We start from the raw sequence: 22,366 nt of genomic DNA, 5'->3' as shown, positions 1-22,366 counted from the left end.
GACTTGGAATAAGTCTACTGAGCCAAATCGGAAAATTGATTTATATGTACAGTGACTCACAAAAGTATTCCTATTTTTTTTTTGATTTCTTGAAGTCAAATGTATTTTGTTTGTGTAACGTTTAACATGTTTATTAAATAGTTTTATTGAAATGTTTCCATGGACAAGAAATATTCCATTGTATTTATTCTAATCATCAATTAAAAAAACTAAAAAAATGGTCACAAATGTCAGATCAAGTCAAAAATCACAATTTTAAGAGACAGTATTTTGGTCCACTTAGTATTTGTGCTATATTGCAAAATCCCTGTCTAAAATATAGAACGATAGGGTCTGTGATACCGCTATATTGTGTTAATATTTTATTTTAGGGCTGTTCGAAACCGAAACTGTTTACTATGATAAACTATCAATTTACTATGATGAGAAAAAATTTTGTTTGTAATCATTTCTTTGACAAATTAGACTGATTTTTGTTTGATTCGAGATAAGCAAAATATTCCATGGAATGTCATATCGTAGGTTTAGGTATAGTGGCAGCCCGATATTTTAGACTCACTTAGACTATTTAATCCATTGTGATACCACAGTGGTGAACTTCTTCCTTATAACTGAGTGCCGCCCGATTCCATGTTAAGCTCACTGACAAGGGACCTCCTTTTTATAGCCGAGTCTGAACGGCGTTCCACATTGCAGTGAAACCACTTAGAGAAGCTTTGAAACACTCAGAAATGTCACTATCATTACTGAGGTGGGATAATCCACCGTTGAACAAGTTTTAGGTGTTCGGTCGAAGCAGGAATCGAACCCACGACATTGTGTATGCATGCTAACCATTGCACCACGGTGGCTTCCGTCATATCGTAAATGTCAAGAATTTTCAACAAATGACAAATTTCTTACTAGCCCCCTGTGCTAGTGAAATTATACACATCTCGATGTACGTCAAATTTTTACCAAAGCTACACCGAAAGAATTCCCTTCGTTAATTTTACGAAGAATTCTTCACTAACTATTCTTCGTGAATTCTTCATTAAAACAACGAAATTTTCATTCAATTTCGTAAATTTTACGAAGAACATTTTACGAATATATGAAACGTGTACGAAATATTTTACATTAATTTTTATTCGTAAAAGTTTCGTACTTTTAACGAAACTTTCTTCAAATTTCATGATTCGTATGAAGAAGTTTTTACGAATTTATGAATATATTACGAAACATTCTGCGTTAAAATTTCTTCATAAAAAGTACGAAACATTTTCTTTGCAATAACGAAGAAGTTTCATTGAAGTTGTAAAATTTCCGTTCGCGACATAAAATTGTCTTCGATAATGTGCTTGAATGTATTCCTTTATTTTATTTTTTATGCATATCTATGCTACTTTTCATTTGGGTGATAGGATGCTATGAATAAAAGTGAAACTATAAAACTTAAAATTATTAAAAACGTAAGATGTAAAGTAGTGATGACATTTTCCAAACTTGTTACTACAACTAAATGCACCTTTGACTATATTTTTTTTTAAATTTCGAACATTTTTCAAAAAAAGTACGAATAAAATTTCATTAAAAAGAACAAAATTGTTTCATAGAAAGTACGAAAATTTGTCATAAAAAGTACGAATTTTTTTCTTACAAACTACGAAAAATTTGGAAGAACTTTTCTTCGTAAAAAGTACGAAATATTTCGTACTTTTAATGAAAAGTTTCTTTGGCTGTAAAACAATGACAAACTTCGTACTTTTAACCCTTTCGACCCCGAATTTTTATAGGTATCGCTAAAATTTTTTTTTTTACTTTTAATCATGTTGAAGTCGTTTAAGAAGCGTCTAGCCAAAATTCCGGGTCGCCACGCCCATTCGTTTTGGCGGTAGAGAATGTTGCCTGTGGGCAACTTTGGGCAATTGTGACTACAAACTATTTTGTTTTGTAATGATAGACGATTATGTTTTATTGGAATTTTGTTAAGTTTTTTTTTTGTTATTTTACAGTAAATATATACTTAGATGCGCGCGTGAGTGGAATTTCAATCACGCTCAAACACATTCACGAAGAAATATTTGTACTCACGCATGCTATGTGGGTAGGAATTCACGGTCACGAAATGAAAAGTCATACTCGTACACGCTCACACATGAACAATGTTTATGGCTCACGCTTTGGCACGATTCACGACAATTTTCGTAATTCATGACAAATCTCGTAAGTCACGAATATTTTCGGAACACGACAATTTTCGTGGCTCAATAAAATTCTGGTAATTAACGAAATTTCTCGTGACTCACGCTATTGAAATCTTAAGCGTGATTAAATATGTAAAGGTGATTAAAATCGGTGAGCTTGAATTTAGTCGTGAACGTGAATTTGTTCGTGTTTGTGACTTTTTGTGTCTGTTTTACCGTGAGTGCGAATTTTATCGTGAATATGAATTTTATTGTTAACGTGATTTTTATCTTGAGCGTGAGTTGGATCGTGAGCGTGGGTTGGATCGTGAAAGTAAATTTTTATCGGGAGCGTGATTTCGGAGAAAGTTTACTCACTCACAATCACGAACACAATTTGATTTTTACTCACGCTTACGCGCCACACATTTTTCTTTAATCCCGTTCACGCACATTCAATTTAACTGGCGGTGTAAAAAACCAAAGTATTATAAAGCGTCAATATTCGTGCTAATCCACTAGTATATTGCCAAGAAGTGGCTTCCTCACTTTTTACGTCACTGGGACATCCCAATTGAAGTTCAAAATTTTTTCAAAATCATTGTTTTTCAAACCTTTTTTCTCCAGGTCTTATGTTCAACAAATGTAATTTTATTACCACAATTGCCCAAAGTTGCCCACAGGCAACTTTTCAATTTTAAAAATTTCCCATCTGTTGTTTTTTTGCAATTCTAAGATTTGACTTCCAGATATATTTTATTTGACATGTACTACAATAGATTTAATAAAGACTTGCAACATTTTAGTTGTAATTTTTGAAAAAAGTCACATGTATAAAAACCTCTTTTTAAATTCGCAAATATTTTTTTTCTTGAGGTACGTGCGTATTAGCTGATTTTTCATTCAACTTGAAGAAAACACTTGTAGCTTTCGATACCGTTACAGTTTTATGAACAAAAACAAAAACAACGCTGACAGTGAGTCTCAAAACACAAAAAGTTGCCCACAGGCAACTTTAGGGTTGAAAGGGTTAATGAAATTTTTCGTTCTTTTTACGAAGAAAATTCTTTCGGTGTAGGATGAACTTTTTATTAACGAAACTTTTCAATGTCTTACTGAAAAATTTTTGCTGTATCAATGAAAAGCTGTCGCTGGCTCAATTTTAATGAAATTTTCTTTGTGTGTAAACACTAAAGGGTGATACTGTCAAAAATTTGGTCAATATAAACTTGACGTATTTCTTTCAATTTTGCATTTAAAAAACCTGAACACCCCTCATTTTGAAGGTGTGTGTGTGTAGAATGTTGCTCCTATTTTGATTTTGGAATTCACTCTTCAGTTGTCAACATGCCGTCGAAGCAAGAAGAGCAGCGTATCAAAATTTTGCTCGCGCATCGCGAAAATCCGAGCTACTCGCACGCAAAGCTGGCAAAATCGCTAAAAGTTGCCAAATCAACCGTAATTAAAGTGTTTGGGGAACGTTTGTCGACAGCCAGGAAGTCTAGATCGGGGGGAAATCGAAAACCGGAAGCCGCTGAGACGACAAAGAGACTTGTCGGTATTTTCAAGCGAAACCCTAACCTCTCTCTCCGAGATGCCGCAAATAAGCTGAGTGTATCGTCTACAACCGTGCATCGAGCCAAAAAACGAGCCGGACTATCGACTTACAAGAAGGTAGTGACTCCAAATCGCGATGATAAACAAAATACGACGGCCAAAGCGGGATCCCGTAGGCTGTACACGACGATGCTGACGAAGTTTGACTGCGTGGTAATGGACGACGAAACCTACGTCAAAGCCGACTACAAGCAGCTTCCGGGACAGGAGTTTTATACGGCAAACGGAAGGGGAAAGGTAGCAGATATTTTCAAGCACATAAAACTGTCAAAGTTCGCAAAGAAATATCTGGTTTGCCAAGCCATCTGTACCTGTGGCTTGAAAAACAGCATTTTCATAGCTTCCGGGACTGTCAACCAAGAAATTTACGTGAAAGAGTGTTTGAATAAACGTCTGCTGCCTTTCCTGAAGAAACACGGTTGTTCCGTACTGTTTTGGCCGGATTTGGCATCTTGCTATTATGGTAAAAAGGCAATGGAGTGGTACGCCGCCAACAACGTGCTGGTGCTTCCCAAGGACAAGAACCCTCCCAACACGCCAGAGCTCCGCCCAATTGAGAAATACTGGGCTATTGTCAAGCGGAACCTAAAGAAGACCCAAAAATTGCTAAGGACGAGCAGCAGTTCAAGGCAAACTGGCTTTCTGCGGCGAAGAAGGTGGACAAGGTGGCTGTACAAAATCTGATGGCAGGTGTCAAGCGTGAGGCCCGGCAATTCGGATTTGGAAAAGCGAAAGCCTAACTGAATATTTTTCCTGAATTTTATACTAATTGAACTTGAAAAGAAAATTAATTTGATTTTTTAAATACACGATTTCACCGATTTACACGCGTTTTCTCTTGACCAAATTTTGACCGTATCACCCTTTACTAATGTTACGACCCAATACATTTAATGTAGATTCGCTTTGCTGCGAGTGAGGAAAATGTTGACCGTTTCTAAATAATTTACTGCCTCATTGGTATTTTGACCCTAATAGCAGTCCATGTGTACGCATATATACATGCATCTCTTTTGTGGAATGGAGCCTCATACACAGGTCCAATCAGCAACTGTGTAATCCGTTTTCTTTGTTTTGGTTATGGTCACGTTTTTTTTGTACAAAGTGTTACACGTTCAAATAATGCGATTATATGTTTACGCGTTTTGATATCCCAGCATTGACCCCAAAATGTATGTAACAAACTTTCATACATAGAGGATGTACGAGTATATGCAACATGTGTCTCAAACAAATATGTACGGATGTAAGTTCGGTCGCATCGAATAAAAAAAAAAAATAAATAAATAAATAAATAAAAAAAATATTATGGATCGCATACACTAATTTCCTTCTGGAATCTGAACTTATGTGTTTGACATTATGCAGGTTACTGAGATGCCATAGATAATTGCCCAATTTCAATAAGATCGGTAATCTTGTGATACAAATTAATGTCTTTGATATAGTGTCAAAGAAAAAAAATGTTTTTATTTTTCTTTATTTATTCATTTACAAACTTATTCTTCTGAACTCTAGACTTAAACTGCCTACTTAATATCTACAACCATCGCTTTTCATACATTTTCCAATATTATTATAGACGCAACGTCAGCTAAATTATGTTCCCATGCCGTCGCGATATATCGTTTTACAATTTGGCTGACCGTTGATTCAGCATTTAGTAACCGCGCGTGTATGAATCAAACATGCAAAAAAATATTACAGGTATGGGGTAACATACCTTAACTCCTCCCCCTGTAAAGTCAATCGTCCCGATTGTTAGAAAGTTGGGAGTTCATTTGAGCTACAAAATCTTTGAGAAGAATTTTCACTAGTAGAAGTTTTTGATTTGATTTCTTCGTTAACTACTTTTATAATATTAACGTCTGAGTGAGATTTACTTTTGTACTTGTAAATAAATAAGCAAATTACAAAAATTAATAGGGTAAATAATCCGATATTAGTAGAAAGCATTACATTTCCTTTGGTAGATATTAAATTTATTTTATCAATATTATTAGCTTGTAGATTTTTCATCAATTCTAAAGATAACACTTCTTCGACTAGTGATTTATTGGAAGACATTTGTAAGAGAGGTGGAAGGGGTTTGAAATTTGAAATTTCTTTTGAAACGAATGTTTGATTGTCTATCTTTATTGATTCATTATGAAATTGTATTAAATATGTTCCCGATAGTTTATAACTTTTATCTTCGGATATTTCAATGGCGCCGTCAAATTTATTCAAAAAAATAGTTCCCGGATATAATTCTTCTGTTTTAGGAACGTGTTCATTATTAATAAAAGTACAATTATGAGCTTTGTTTCTAAAAAGTGATGGTACACAATTATTTTCACTTATGTCTATGAGATTATCATTATTGCAAATACATAATTTATTGATTTCAGTACAATTATTTTTGATTTCAAATATTTTGTTCTTACATTTAATTACAATATTTGTATTAATTTTTATGATTGTATTATTTTGTTTAACAGGCTTAATTAGTATTTTCTCACAATTTGTGTGGTCTATTGATGGCAAGTTAATTATATAGATTAGTGATGAGTGATCAGAAGCGATTTTAATCGTTGCGAATCCTAATGCTTCCTCTAAATTATTGTATGGAAATTCTTCTACATCCAAAAACTCTTTTATTTCATTAATTTCCTTTTCAGACAGTATAAACGAATTTACTATCCCTACCTTAGCCCATTGCAGAGCATATTCTATATTTGTCAGTTCAGTTTTTAAAATGTTTATTTTTGATCTTATAGAATCCTCTATAGTTCTTTGAATTTCTCCTAAGGATTGGAACGTCTTTAAAATCTTGTTCGTAGTATTAGTCAGTAGGTTTATTCTTTCTATTATGTCCTTATTTATTATCCTCTGTCTTGCGTTATTTCCCAATAGTCCGTTTATCTTTTGTACTACAATATTATGATCGTCATAGTCTGGTGAACCAGCAATCCATTTCCAGGCTGATCCCAGTATATTAATTGAACGTTTGGTCCTTGGTCTAATTTTTCTTAACTGTTCATTCAACTGGTCAATGTCGTGTAGTAAAAATGGTAGTATGGAACTGTTTCGTAAAATTTTCTCATGGATTTCACTTTTCAGGTTGTCAATGGTTCGTCCGTATTTGTCCAGTTCGATAATGTGAATTAGTTTAAAATTTCCGTTTTGAATTTTAGCTTGTCCTATATGGATTGTTACTAGTTGTGAAGTGGAGTAGTCTAGTATTTGCACTTCAGCTTTACAAATTGTGAAAAATATAAGCAGTAGTATCATAGAAGCCATGTTCTGAAAAAAAATTATTTTTAAATATTTGATTATGTTTTAATATTGTCTTTATGAATTATTCTGTCGCGATATTTAATTCTTATTTTATTACCTAAATCTTCCTTAACTATTTGCTTTTTAAATCGTGGTAATAACTAGTTTCTTTGTCCTATGATTTTCTCGTAAACCGTGTCACCTGGTTGATAAGTTTTTATTTGATTATCATTGTTCCGTAACAACATTTTTTCTTGAGCCTTTTTTAGAATTTCCATTAAATTGTGTTCTACTTTATTAAAAAATATATCTGTGGGTTTATTTTGTGTGACCGAATGGATGGTTTTATTGTATTGTTGAGCTGCTCTATAGAATGTTTCTTTATCTCCCAATAAGTGAAATTCGTCCTTGATACATCTAGCTATTTCTATTAAGGTAGAGTGGACTCTTTCTACTTGTCCATTGGTTGTACTATGGCGAGGTGTGCAATAATATAGTTCAATACCTAATCTGTGCAATAAAGATTTAAACTGCGGACTACAAAAGCCTGGTTCGTTGTCAAGTGTTATTTTTTTAGCATTTGGAAAGCCCTGTAGTAATTCTAAAAGTTTTTCTCCTAGGTTAGTTTTATCTTCAATATCTTTAATTATTAAAAATTTCGAATACGAATCAATACAAGTTAGAAATTTTAATCCTTCTGCATAAAAAATATCAACATTAAGGTACTCCCCCTCCTTGTTAGGAATTGGAGCCTCTCCAATTGGAACTTTCTGTGGATGTCTATTATATTTATTTTTATTACATATAGAACAATGTCTGATATATTCCTTAAAGTGGTCTGCCATTTTTGGCCAATAGTACTGTTTATATACTTGTTTATGGTTTTCTTTACAACTACGATGAGCTCGCGAATGTGTTTCCTTTATTATGCTTTGTTGGTCGTCTTCATTTATTACATCAATAGGAAATATGCGGGTAAATACAAATTTATTTGAAAATACGCTCTTTACAGTTTCTTTAAAATCATATAAATCTTCCGGTGTACAGTGTATCGCTGTCACTAAATTTGGATTGATATATTGCAAAAGAATGGATTTTAGATTTTCCCTAGTATCGTATTCAATAATATGACGAGTCCTTCCGAAGTTTACTATCATTTGATGTAATGAAAAATTTGACTTGCTTAGCAAAATTTGTTGTTTGAATTCATTTAAAGGTTTTGATGTTTCGGGGATGTTAAAATTATCACTACTTTCTGTAGAATGTTGGGTGTCCTGCAAAGAGTCTTCGTCCGAAATATTATTCAAATATTGTCGCGAAAGGGCGTCGGCTACCACGTTGGTAACACCTGGTTTATAAATCATTTTTGGCGAAAATTCTTCAATAAAGGAACGCCATCTTTTTATTTTTGCATTGGGATTTCGAGTGGACACGGCAAAAGTTAACGGTTGGTGATCTGTATGAATTTCTATATTTGAACTACCATATAAATAATTTCTTAAATTCTTTAAAGCCCAAACAATGGCATAAAGCTCTTTTTCATTAGTCGCATAGTTCCGTTCGGTTGAATTTAAAGTTTTTGATATAAATGTAATCGGTTTACCGTCTTGGCTAAGAACAGCACCTACTGCTTCATTAGAGGCATCGGTGGTAAGGACAAATGTTTTATTAAAATCAGGTTGGACTAATTCTACTTGTTCAGAAAGTATTTTTTTTAATTTTTCAAAAGTTAACACACCTTGTTCATCTATATTAATTTCAATTTTCTTTGACATATGTTGCGATACCTTTCCATTTTCACCAGATAAATATTTTGTCAGCGGTTTTGCTATGTTCGCATAATTCTTAATAAACTTTCGATAATATCCTATCATTCCAAGGAAACTTCGGAGTTGCCTTAGTGTTTTTGGTAAAGGATATTCATTTATTGTTTCTATTTTCTTCGGATCTGTTTTTATTACATTCTGCGCAACTACATAACCTAAAAATTCTACTTCTTTCTCATAAAACTTCGATTTTTCCAAGGAGATTTTCATGTTAGATTCCTTAAGTTTATTTATAATTATGTTCAAATGTTCAAAATGTTCCTTTAGAGATGAGGAGTAAACAATTATGTCATCTATATAAACATGACATATTTTCCCTATAAATTCTCGCAGGATATCATCCATAGCGCGTTGGAAAATACTTGGACTGTTTTTAAGCCCAAAGGGTAATCTGATAAACTCATATTTCCCGTTGTTGACGGAAAAAGCGGTTTTCTCTATGTCCTGTTCTTTCATCAAAATCTGATGGAATCCTGATTCTAGATCTATGGTAGAAAAATATTTTGCTGTACCTAAATTCGACAATATGACATTACAGTCTGGAATCGGATACTTATCACAAACTGTTTGTTCATTTAGTTTTTTATAATCTATTACCATACGCAATTTTGGTGTTCCGTTTTCATTTGTTCCTTTCTTTGGCACTACCCATATCGGGGAATTATAAGGACTTTTACTTGGACGAATAATACCGTCCTCTAGTAACCGTTTTACTTCATTATTAACAAAACTATTAGCGGAAAGTGGATAAGGATATTGCTTGCTCCATATTGGCGCTTCAGCAATTGTTCTGATCTCCGCTCTAATATCTGTTCTAAATGGCAAATTCATATCTATACTTGAATGTAGTTTTTCTATATAACGTATAACGTTCCTTCTTAAAACGTTTATTGATTCTTGTCTTTCATCGAAAAGGTTTTCACTTTGTAACTTATTTATAAAATTTTCATTAGAAATATCATTTTCACTTGTATTTTCACTTAAATTTTTGCTTGTACTTGGTTCACAATTTATAATTTTTTCGCGGTGTTCACCACAAATAAAAATTCCTTCTTTAAAATTCAATATAATGTTGGCCTTTTTCATAAAATTATAACCTATAAGAATATCAGCTTCTAAGTTTGATATTTCATAGAATCGCTCTTTAAAACCAAATGCTATCGCATCATAAAAATGTTCAATGATGGTAAAACCATTAATGGTTTTTACCCTCTTCTTAATAACTAGGTCCTGTCTGTTTGCTAAAACTCCAGGTTTGCAATAGCAGCTTGTTGCGCCGCTGTCAATTAAAATTCGGAGGTTCCGTCCTGTTGAGGCTGTCCTATAGATGTAGGGCAGTCCTGACCTACTTCTAAAAAAGATTCCTCGTGAAGGTTATTCATTCGTTGTGCCTTGTATTGTGGTTGAAAGCTATTTTGAGCACTATTGCTTATTGGTCTTTTAATTGTATTCACATTAAAATGATTTTGTTGTGTTTGTGGGAATCTATTGTTATAGTAAAAAGGTCTTCCTTGCCTTTGGTGTGTTTCATTGTCACGATTATATTTTGGATTTCTATTTACGATATTTACTGAACTACCTATTTCCATGGGTTCAGGTTTTTGCTCTGATTGGCGATTGTTAAATTGAAAATTTTGATCCTTTCGACCATGATTCGGAAAACGTAAATTATTTTGTGTCTTAAAATGGTTAAAATGGGGTTTACTGAACTGAAGCGCGAAATTTGCACGAGTTTTATTAGCTTCTAGTTCTTGAGCTTTTGCCAATGCATCAGGCAAACTATTTGGTGAGACGGAAAATAAAATATCATTTAAGGGGGAATTCAAACCTGTTACAAATACCCTGAGCGCGTATTGTCTGTTCCTGTTGTTCAGTTCCCTAGTTAGTTCGGAGTTCGTTCCGTGGGTCATTATCGTTTTGTTAATCAAGTCAGTTAATTTTTTATTTACTTCATTATAGTAAGTTAATAGTGGTTGTGGTCCTTGTCTCATGATGCTAAGTTCTTGTTCAATAAGGTGTAAAGGTCTTTTGTCTGCGTATGCAAAATCTAATCGGCTAATAATTGCGTCAAAATTTAGTACAGTCCCGTGATTCGTCAGTGTGTCGTTAGCTTCATCTATTATCTTATTTCGAAGTATTGTCAAGGCAGAATAGTAACGTTTGCTGCCTCTGGTATACAAATTCATAGAATGAGTTGCGGCCTCACGCCAGCTAACATACGAATGTTTACCGTCAAATGTTGGCATAGATTTTATCACATCTAACGGTTCGTCACAACGGATCGCAATGTTAATTTTTTCCTCTTGAAACTCACTAACTATATCGGACGATGTTAGTTGCCCTAAACATTTGCTCAACTCCTCAATTTTGGCTAGCAAAGGATTTGTCTGTGCTTTGATTAAAGCTTCTATTTGGTCAGACGTTGCCATTGTCTCTGTAGTCAAAGAACTAAACAAGTTGGATAAGTTATTAATTTCTGAATCCAGCTTAAAAAGAGTAATTTGTTTAGAAACTCAATCACAATCCTTATCTTAATGTTCAAGTAACTTAAAACATAAAATTAGTTTTTTTCGTTAAAGTACAAATTTTTACGTAATTCACAAACAAATATAAATTAAAGAACAATTTTTAAAATAAATTACAACAGGATCTTCAAAATCTAAATTAAATATAAAAATAATCTGCTTACATTCAATAATTGTAGCTCTCCTGGGAAGTGGTGTTCTGGCAATTATTCTCCAACAAAGTTCTCAATGTAGTTGTCCTCACTGCAAGTTGTTATTGGCACTTCATTGCAATTTCCTTACTTAGAGTAACTCTTGAAGTTCTTTATTATTATTTTATTCTTTCTATTCCACCGCACAATTTTTGGGTTTTGCTTTTATTGTGTTTTTTTTTTACAGGATGATTCACTTATAGTTACTTCTTTTTATAAAAGAGTTTATTTCTGGTTACACAGTTTATTTCGTGTTGTTTTTTTACACGTTATTTCAAGTTTTTTTTTTTTTTTTTTGAAGGGATAATTTTTCTTTTTACAATTGTTCACTTTTTCCTCCTTTTTGTAAGGATACTTATTCTTTATGGTTATCCTTACTTTTAAATTTTCAGGATATTGTTCTTACAATTTTTCACTTTTTTCTCTTTTTTGTAAAGATACTTATTTTTTGTTACCACTATGGTTATCCTTACTTTTAAATTTTCAGGATATTGTTCTTAAAATTTTTCACTTTTTTTTCTCTTTTTTGTAAAGATACTTATTTTTTTTGTTACCACTACCGTTATCCTTACTTTTACATTTTCAGGATATTTTTCAACGATAAGGAATCCTTATTTTTGTTACCGCTACCGTTATCCTTACTTTTACATTTTCAGGATATATTTTTTAACGATAGGGCATCATCCCGGTTGAGCCCCCAATTAATGTCTTTGATATAGTGTCAAAGAAAAAAAATGTTTTTATTTTTCTTTATTTATTCATTTACAAACTTATTCTTCTGAACTCTAGACTTAAACTGCCTACTTAATATCTACAACCATCGCTTTTCATACATTTTCCAATATTATTATAGACGCAACGTCAGCTAAATTATGTTCCCATGCCGTCGCGATATATCGTTTTACAATTTGGCTGACCGTTGATTCAGCATTTAGTAACCGCGCGTGTATGAATCAAACATGCAAAAAAATATTACAGGTATGGGGTAACATACCTTAACTTACATACGTACGAGTATGTATAAGTAGGAGCTATACTTGACTTTACACACACAGTTTATAAATAACGGGAACCACCGAGGTGCAATCATTAGCATGCCCGCCTTGCATACATAGGGGCGTGGATTAAATCCCAGTTTCGACCGAATACCAAAAAGTTTTTTCAGTGGTGGGTTATCCCCTCTCTGTAATGGTGGTGACATTTCTGAGTTTTTCAAAGATTCTCTAAATGGTTTCACCATAATGTGGAATGCCGTTCGGACTATAAAAAGTAGGTCCCTTGTTATATAGCTAACCATAGAATAGGGCAGCACTCTGTGATAAGAGAGAAGTTTACCACTGTGCTATAACAATGGACAGAATAGTCCAAGTGAGTCTAAAATATCGGCCTGTCACTATACCTAACCTAACCTTCAGAAATAACGGGTTAGGACCAAATTTGGGAAAAACGGACGATACAAATATATTGGACATATAACTAAATCTATACCGACTTCGATGATTTCTTGCAGATAGTACTATAGAAGATTACATTCTGCCAACTTTCAGTAAGACCACACTGAAAAAAAACCATACTCGGTTCCAAAGATTTTGTCTTTACTTTAAAAAATTTGGTATTGATTCCGAGCCAAAGAAACGGAGAATACAAGTAAGGATACTTTTAAGACACAATTCTCTTTCAAATTTAGGTTTTGTGTACTTGCTTCTAGGAAGCAAATTTTAATTTTTCGCTTTCTCAGCTTTTTTTCTTCATATGCTATCAAAGTCCTTTAAAAACGAGTTAACGGCAACTTTATTTTCCAAATTAAGACTCGACTTCCAGTAGAAATTATGCTATGTTTGAAGTAAAAAACTTCTTTAAAATAAAGTTTTGAAAAACGTGTCCTATATTTGAACGATTTTTTGCTTTGTAGTCAAGATGCAAAAAGACAAAAAATTTAAAGACAATTTCATTAAATTTAAAGAATTTTTCTGAATTATTAAAGTCAAGTTGACCTTAGCCTATAAATTTTATCTTTCATGTTAAGATACCCATTTTTAAGTCAAATCGCTTAATTATAAGGACAATACGACTTCATTGAAAAGTTTATCGACTTTTGGACAAGGAAAATAACTTTATTTTAGAGAAATGCGTCTTCTATGCTAAGCAAAATTTGTATTCGTATTTTAAAGTCGTGAAATCTTTGACCTCACGACAATATTTTTTTCAGTGCAGTTCATAAATAAAGGTTTTAGGACCAAATTTGTGTAAATCCGGCGATACATATATTTATGTGGAAGGTATATCGGTTCAGATTTAGAAGGTATATCTAAATCTGAACCGATATCTATGATTTGTTTGCAGGTATAGTAAGTACTATAGTATATTACATTCGGCAATCTTCAGTAAGATTGTTTAGTATATAAGAGCTTTTAACATAATTTGGGAAAATCTGAATCGTTTTCGATGATTTTTTGTCTATGTAACAATTACTATAGAAAACTTCGTTCTGGCACTTTTGAGTAAAATCGGTTATTAAGTGTGAGTATTATGGCCAAATTTCGCTAAATCGCTAAATCTGATTTTTTGAAGGTATACGTACACCCTCAAAATATACATATACGTTTTATTTTAATTTTCTATAATCGTTTTGGTATTGCTTTTGTGAGTTTTAATTCAGAAATTTATGAAAAACACAAATGTTATGATATTTACCGACGCAAACGACAGTACATTTGAGAGACACGTCTATGCAAACTTCATGATATTTTATTGGCAGAGTCCTCTGGTGCTTCAGTTTTGCTATGACAAGACTGCGCCTTCTTCCAATTTGTCTATGTTTTGTATACATAACTGAGATGCCATATTGTAAATTTAAGAAATTTTTCTAGGGAAAGAGTTGGAAATAATAATATGCAAATGTGTGGATAACATAAAAATATGAAAGTATGTGGAAAATATGAAAGTATGTAACAAAATTCAGAATAACCCCCATATTCATGAAAGATAACGTAAAAGTTAAATCTACAATTACCATACAAATTCCTTCGATAAACTGTCAGTCAATTATTGTGTATATGAGCATAAATGTAGAGCGTCCCGGTAATCAGCCAACGAAAATCCGTTAAAAGAAAAAGGGTTAAAAAACAATGAAGAATTTGTGGCATCTCTTTAACAACTGACTCTCGATGTTTTTGAAATATGGGGTATTTACTTACACTTAGATAGAAAATTTACAAAAGCTTTAAAATAACGGAAATTAACAGAAATTTTGCCTGCAAAGAAATTTTTGAAAATCAGCAATTTGTCGTACAAAAATTGATATTGATAATGCGCCGAGGACATATTTTCAAACCAATGAAGAGACTGATGAAACTGTTTGCAAGAAATGTAATCGATAGATGAAACCATTAAAACTTTAAAATCTAAAGCGGTATCTTTTACAAATTCACCAAATAAAATACGATGAGAATGGAAAAAGACGAAGCAAATAAAAGTTGCACTAACTAAAGAAAAATTGCTAAAAGCTTTCATTATATTGGTCACAGAAGAACTCACAACGTGTTTGCCCGTCTCCATTCATGTAATTTGTATTTCAATTTAAAGAAATAGACGTATGGCATCACCAATTTCAATTTGTGTCACACTTACTACTACATATTTTTGTATCACATATGAAAGAGCTGTGCGAGCAAGAGTTTTTCATTTAAATTAGGTCAAAAAGTGCCTATTATCCGCTCATTCGTTTTGACACTTTATTCATAGGGTTCCGAGGGCAAGAGCTAAAAAACTGAACAGTCCCTTTTTTTTTAAAAGTGCTGAGCCGGAGCTTGGGAGCAATTTCAAACACTGTCTTTCCATATTGAAAAAGCGTCCATAAATTGAAATAGCGTCGTCCTGGGGATTAAGTTATTCACTGAAAATGTCACTTACTGTACTTACATTTCTAGATTTGTTTTTTTATACCCTCCACCATACGATGGGGGTATTTTAAGACCCCATAAAGTATATATATTCGGGGTCGTGGTGAATTTCTGAGTCGATCTGAGCATATTCGTCCGTCCGTCTGTTGAAATCACTCTAACTTCCGAACGAAACATGCTATCGACTTGAAACTTGGCACAAGTAGTTGTTATTGATGTAGGTCGGATGGTATTGCAAATGGGCCATATCGGTCCACTTTTACGTATAGCCCCCATATAAACGGACCCCCAAATTTGGCTTGCAGACTCTCTAAGAGAAGCAACTTTCATCTGATCCTGCTGAAATTTGGTACATGGTGTTAGTATATGGTCTCTAATAACCATAAAAATTGGTCCATATCGGTCCATAATTATATATAGCCTCCATATAAACCGATCCCCCGATTTGGCTTTCGGAGCCACTAAGAGAAGCAAATTTCATCCGATCCGGCTGAAATTTGGTACATGGTGTTAGTATATGGTCTTTAACAACCATGCAAAAATTGGTCCACATCGGTTCATAATTATATATAGCCCCCATATAAACCGATCCCCCGATTTGGCTTGCGGAGCCTTGAAGAGAAACAAATGTCATCCGATCAGCCTGAAATTTGGTACATTGTGTTGGTATATGGTCTCTAATAACTATGCAAAAATTGGTCCACATCGGTCCATACTTATATATAACCCCCATATAAACGGATCCCCCGATTTGGCTTGCGGAGCCTTTAAGAGAAGCAAATTTCATCTGATCGGGCTGAAATTTGGTACATGGTGCTAGTATATGGCCTTTAACAACCATGCCTAACTAGGTCCATATCGCTCTATAGTTATATATAGCCTTCAGATAAATCGATCCCCAACTACACAAAAATTGGTCCACATCAAGTTCATAATTGTATATAGCCCCCATATAAGCGACCCCCATATTTCAATTCTGGCTCCCTACGTACCGTACAAAAGTCCATATCGATTCGTAATTATTTGTAGACTTACATGCCTTTTTGTCTAATATATACCACGCGTGGACTAACTCACAATTTAGAAAAGATACCACAACCCAAGTGTGTGATTAAAATGAAAACACGGAGAGTTTAGTTTTGCTTCTTTTCACTTTAATGCTCAAACAGGTTCTGAGTTACAAACAAAAGATAATAGCGAAACTAAGATAATGTGCAAAGTAAAAAAAGAAGTACCGTAAGCGGTAAATTATTGATGCAGAGTTCAAATTACATTTCATGTTATGGTTATCGAATACATTTGGGTTTTTTAATACACTGATAAAAATTTCAAATTGAGTTAAGTTTATTGCAGCAGCTCTGACCAGACATCCTGCCCCCATTGAAAGCCATCTTTCAATACTCTTCGGTTGTGGGTAGAGGTGCTATCTTGTGGATTGATCTTCGAAAAATACCCTTTGTGGTTTTAAGGTCGACAACTCTGACTTTTCCATCACGGCCAGGAATTGATTTAACTATGCGAGCGAGAAGCCAATGTTGTGGGGGAATGTTGTCCTCATGAACGATAACAAGTCTTCCTTCTTCGATGCTGTCATAAGTCTTGTACCATTTAGACTTTTGTTGTAAAGTCAAAACATAATCACGAAGCCATTGCTGCCAAAATTGTTGCTTTAGATAAGTGACCATTTGCCATCTTTTCAGATAATTTACATTTGGGCAAGCTCCGATATTTTCGTCTGGTAACGCCAACAACGACGACCCAATTAAAAGATGTGCTGGTGAAATCGCTTCCCCATCATTGGGATCATCAGAACGGGGTGCCAGTGGTCGAGAATTTAAGATGGCTTCGACCTCAATTAAGACGGTTTGCAGCTCTTCATACGTAAGTCCGGCTTGTGACATGTTTTTGACCAATAGCGTTTTTGTGGACTTAACAGCGGATTCCCACAATCCGCCAAAGTGTGGGGATCGAGGAGGTATGAAGGAAAATTGGAATCCAGTGAGAGCGCTGAAGTTCTCGATTGACTTTATGTTGTCGTCATCAAAATAACGCTGCTTAAACTCCTTCAATTTAGCATTTGCGCCCACGAAGTTTGTTGCGTTGTCACAATATAAGCGAAGTGGTATGCCGCGTCTACCTATAAATCTTTTAAGACAAAGAATGAAGGTATTAGTCGATAAGTCGGAGACAAGTTCAATATGAACTGCCTTTGAAGAAAAGCATACAAATATGGCGACGTATGTTTTATAAGGGGGTTTTCCTCTTATACGATAAGACGTGTAGAAAGGGCCACAAAAATCCACACCAGAGACAAGAAAAGGGCGATGAGCCATAAAGCGATCGGAGGGAAGGTTACCCATAACTTGCTGCAACAGTCGAGGTTTGAACTTGAAGCAATGTACGCAACGACGAACTACTTTTCGAACTAAATCTCTACCATTAACAACCCATACATGTTGACGAAGTATCCCCAAAAGTGCCTTAGGGCCAGCATGTAAATGTTTTCTATGAAGATATTCAGCGTAAAGATTTGTGAAACGATGATTGTTTGGAAGAAGTGCCGGAAACTTGGTGTCATATGGTAATGCTGCATTTGCTAACCGACCGCCAACTCTGATAACTGGTATGGTTGTTTTCCAATTTTGCATTTCCTGTATAAAAGGTGACAGCTTTTGCAAATGCGGCTGAACATCCTTTCCCGCTCTAATCGAATTAATTTCGTCTATGTAGGATGTTCTCTGAATGTCATGTACAATCCTCCAAAAAGCTTGCTGTAATTCATTGGCAGATATAGTTGGCTGTCTATATGATGGATAGAAAGTACGAAAAATATAGGCAACGATTCGAAGAATTCTGATATACGAAGATTGTTGGCATATAAGTTTTTGAATTTCAGATTCGATGACGATTGTAGTTTTTAACGAAATTTTTCTCAACTCTTCATGAGGAAGTTCAACTGAAATATCTTTTATTGAGGGCCATTCACTCTCTTGTTTTTGCAAAAAATCAGGGCCAGTGAACCACACTGTTGAATTTAATTCATTAGCGAGACATCCACGAGATATAATATCTGCGGCATTTTGTTTTGACGGAACATGGTTCCAGGGAATTTTATTAGTTATGTTTTGTATCTCCGAAATGCGATTTGCGACAAAGCAGACGTATGACGAAGAATGATTCATAAGCCAATTTAAAACAATTTTAGAATCGGTCCAGAAATATATTCGATAAGTATAGTAGTCAAACTTATGTTTTATTTTATCCCAAGTTCTACTCAGCAATAATGCAGCCATCAACTCAAGTCGCGGAAGTGACTGTTGTTTAACCGGTGCTACTTTCGATTTGGCAATAAGAAGTTGAGTTTTAAAAGTGTTATTTTCTTGCACTCGAACATACAAACAGCATCCATAAGCTAACTGGGATGCATCAGCGAATCCATGTATATCAAACGAAGAATGTGTTGTGATGTGTAAGTATCGAGGTATTTCTATTTGGTTTATATGTGGCAGACTATTTTGTATTTGAAACCATCGCTCCATCAGCGTTTCAGTCAGAGGTGAATCCCAATCCATTTGTTTTTTCCACATTTCTTGAATTAGTATTTTACACGATACTATAATGGGACCTAATAAACCAAAGACATCGAAAATTTTTGATATTGCAGAAAGCACTGACCGCTTTGTTGGACATTGGATTGGTGGAATTTCAAATCTAAAACAAAATACATCTGTTCTTGGTTTCCACGACATTCCAAGAGCCTTAGCAATGTGATTATCGTTTATTTTTAATTGTATTTCCTCGCTACCATGAGTGAGTACCGGACAATTAGAATTCCACTTCGATAGTTTCAAACCAGCCTTTTCTAAAATTTGTATAGTCTCAGCTTTCTTTTTCGATAAGCTAAAAATATCATCTGCCCCCGTGAGGATATCATCCACGTATAGATAATTTTTTAATACATTCGCTCCAATAGGAAACTCATCCTTATAGGCGTCAGCGATGAAATGTAAGCTTCTCACGGCGAGAAAAGGTGCAGCCGATGTGCCGTAAGTAACGGTGTTAAGCTGGTAAAGGTTTAGAGGCTCATGAGAATTCTTCCTCCACAAAATTAATTGAAAATTTCTATCTCTTTCATCAACCAAGAACTGGCGATACATTTTGCAAATGTCGGCTGACAATGCATACTTGTACATGCGAAATACTAAAAGTGTTATTACGAGATCTTGTTGTATAGTTGGCCCCACTTGTAGTGTTTCATTGAGCGATACGTTCGAAGATGTTCGTGCTGAGGCATCAAACACGACTCTAAGTTTCGTCGAAATACTTTGTGGACGCAATACGGGATGATGTGGGATGACATAATGTGGGTTCTCTAAAGTGGAATTATGTACAAGAGACATATGTCCTAATTCTAAATACTCGTTCATAAAATCAACATATTGGGTCTTTAATAGTGGATCTTTGGATAGACGTTTCTCTAAATATTGAAATCGCCGATATGCCATGTCAAACGAAGAACCAAGTTTCTCTACATTTTGCTTAAATGGTAATCGTACCTTTACTCTACCACTTTCATCGAAGATAGAATTTTCAACAAAAAATTCCTCACACAATTTTTCTTCATCCGTTAGTAGTATAGCATTTTGTTTGAATTCTTCCACTTCCCAAAAGGCTTTAAGCAAGGTGTCCAGACTATCATACATAGTTGTTATGTTGCATGTTCTTGTTCGAATGGGATTTTGTAAATCGATTTTGCCACCAACCACCCAACCTAATGCCGTGTTAACTAAGTATGGAAGTCCATCGCCAAGATATATTTTACCATCTAGAAGCAGATCGAAGAAAACATCTGCACTTATTAACAAATCGATGCGTTGTGGTAAGTAAAATTGTGGGTCAGCTAATTCAATTTCTTGTGGTATGTTCCAATGCTTTATGTTCATGTGCTCAGATGGTTGCAACGATGAGATAGATTTAGTAACGAAAAAATCCGACGTCCATTCGAAGTTCGATGTGCGTGATTTGATTGTGGTTGACACAAAGTGTTTCAACTGAGTTCGAATATCCGAAACCCCAGATATTTCTTGATTTGTTTTGGTTCGAGAGAGACGAAGACGATTTACTGATTCTTCAGTTATCAGATTTATTTCTGAACAAGAGTCCAAGAGAGCTCGTGCTGGCTGATATATGCCAAATTTATCTTTAATAAGTACTATTGCAGTTGGTAGTATATTTCGACGAAAGGCTCGGGTTATGAGCGAAGAGTGTGTTGTGAAATGAACCGATGAAGATGAGTGTGTCTTGGAAGATGAGGGTTGTTGGCCTGACTTTACTTCTTGTGCCAAAACTGGTGCTTGAAAAGGAGAGGAGTTCGCCGAAAGATGTCGCTGTGTAATTATATTCGAAGTCGTTTTGTTTTCAGAATTTGGTTGCGAAAATGGATTATGCAAAGTGGAATGGTGAGAAAAATTGCAACTTTTACAACGTGATTTTGATTGACATTTAGCGACTATGTGTCCCTTACGAAGGCAGTTTATACACAGGGCTGAGCTTTTAGCAAAGTCAAATCGACGGGATACTGGCAAAGCTAAGAATGATGGGCAACTTCCGACAAAATGATCTTTAGCTTGACAATATTCGCAGGGAGCACTTGACACCACTAAAGAAGTGCCAGAGCGACGGTCTCTTTGCTTTCCTTTTGCCTCGCGATCAATATTTGTCTGGACGTTGGAGTTACAACTTTCTAAAAATTGGCATCTTCGACTCAAAATTGAATAACAATCGTCCCAAGAAGGTAATTTTGAGAAATCTTGCTTTTCGTTGTAAACTGTTTTTGATTCCGTATCAATCTTCGATAGTACTATATGTATTAACATGGCATTTACGATATCCGATTCCTGGCCTAGTGTCAATAACGATCCACGAATTGCAGCAACAGTATCTACGATAGATCTCAGACCTACAGCGTTAGGTTTGGACATGGGTACGATAGTAAACAAATTATTGATTGTTTCTATGAATATCAGAGGCTTGTTGTCGTACCTTGCTTTTAAACGTTCTAGTGCTCTACTATAATTTTCTTCGACCACTTGGAATGGTTCAACAACAGCAAGTGCTTGACCCGATAAACAATTAAGCAAATAATTAAACTTGTCAATAATTGGAATGCTCCCATCATCATTTACGAGTGTATTGAATGTGTTAATAAACCGATAGTATTCTGAATATTTTCCGTCGAATTTAGGTAACTTTAATTGTGGCAGTCGATTGTGGTGAGAAATGCCCTGAGAAGTTGTATTCAAAAAACTAGATTCGAATTCACTTGAACGACGTATAGGGTTTAGCTTTTTCAAAATTGTAGTTTTGGCACCAATATATAATTCCTCAATGTCCCCTCTGCCATTGTCGCTTGTATTAAGCTTTTCAATCTGTGTTTGTATATGACTTATTTGTCTAAAATACGATTCTAGTATTTGTAAACGACATTCCAATATTGTAGGATCAATAGTAGCTCCATCTTTTTCAATTTTTGATTTTAGATTCGAAATATTACGTTTCATGGATGTTCGTTGTGCCTTTAATGCACTCGCATCGGAACCACTGGCTCCGCTCTCATCAATTTGCAATTCCTCATTAGTCATCTTGTTAATAAAGTAAACAAGTGTTTTTTAAACTGTTGTATTTTGTGGACGAAATAATTGAACAGTACATACGACTTTCAAACTGTATTGAGTTGTCTACGGCTCTCAGTACGCAGCTATGCAATAAACAGCTTTAAAACAACAACAATTATAGAAGGGAATTCTCTACACAATTCTAAAAGTTGGTTGATTTGAAAATGTATGGTGTTCGATGTTAGAACTCTATACGGCGAAGATCGAA

The 22,366-nt window shown here is 34.6% G+C and overlaps 1 protein-coding gene across 1 annotated transcript; it reads right to left on the bottom strand.

The window, feature by feature from the left end:
- Nucleotides 1-16,878: 16,878 nt before the first annotated feature.
- Nucleotides 16,879-22,125, bottom strand: LOC142230991 (uncharacterized). Its single transcript, XM_075301609.1, has one exon. The coding sequence runs from the start codon at nt 22,123-22,125 to the stop codon at nt 16,879-16,881; it is 5,247 nt and encodes a 1,748-aa protein (XP_075157724.1).
- Between the last annotated feature and the right edge of the window lie 241 nt (nt 22,126-22,366).

This window comes from Haematobia irritans, chromosome 3, assembly GCF_050003625.1.
Source record: "Haematobia irritans isolate KBUSLIRL chromosome 3, ASM5000362v1, whole genome shotgun sequence".
Taxonomy (NCBI): Eukaryota; Metazoa; Arthropoda; class Insecta; order Diptera; family Muscidae; genus Haematobia; species Haematobia irritans.
The sequence above is the reverse complement of the archived record's forward strand: the minus strand, read 5'-3'. Positions and strand labels throughout refer to the sequence as shown.

What these genes read in the sequence shown, in the direction of transcription:
- LOC142230991 (XM_075301609.1), bottom strand. Translation starts at nt 22,125, where the DNA reads ATGACTAATGAGGAATTGCAAATTGATGAGAGCGGAGCCAGTGGTTCC.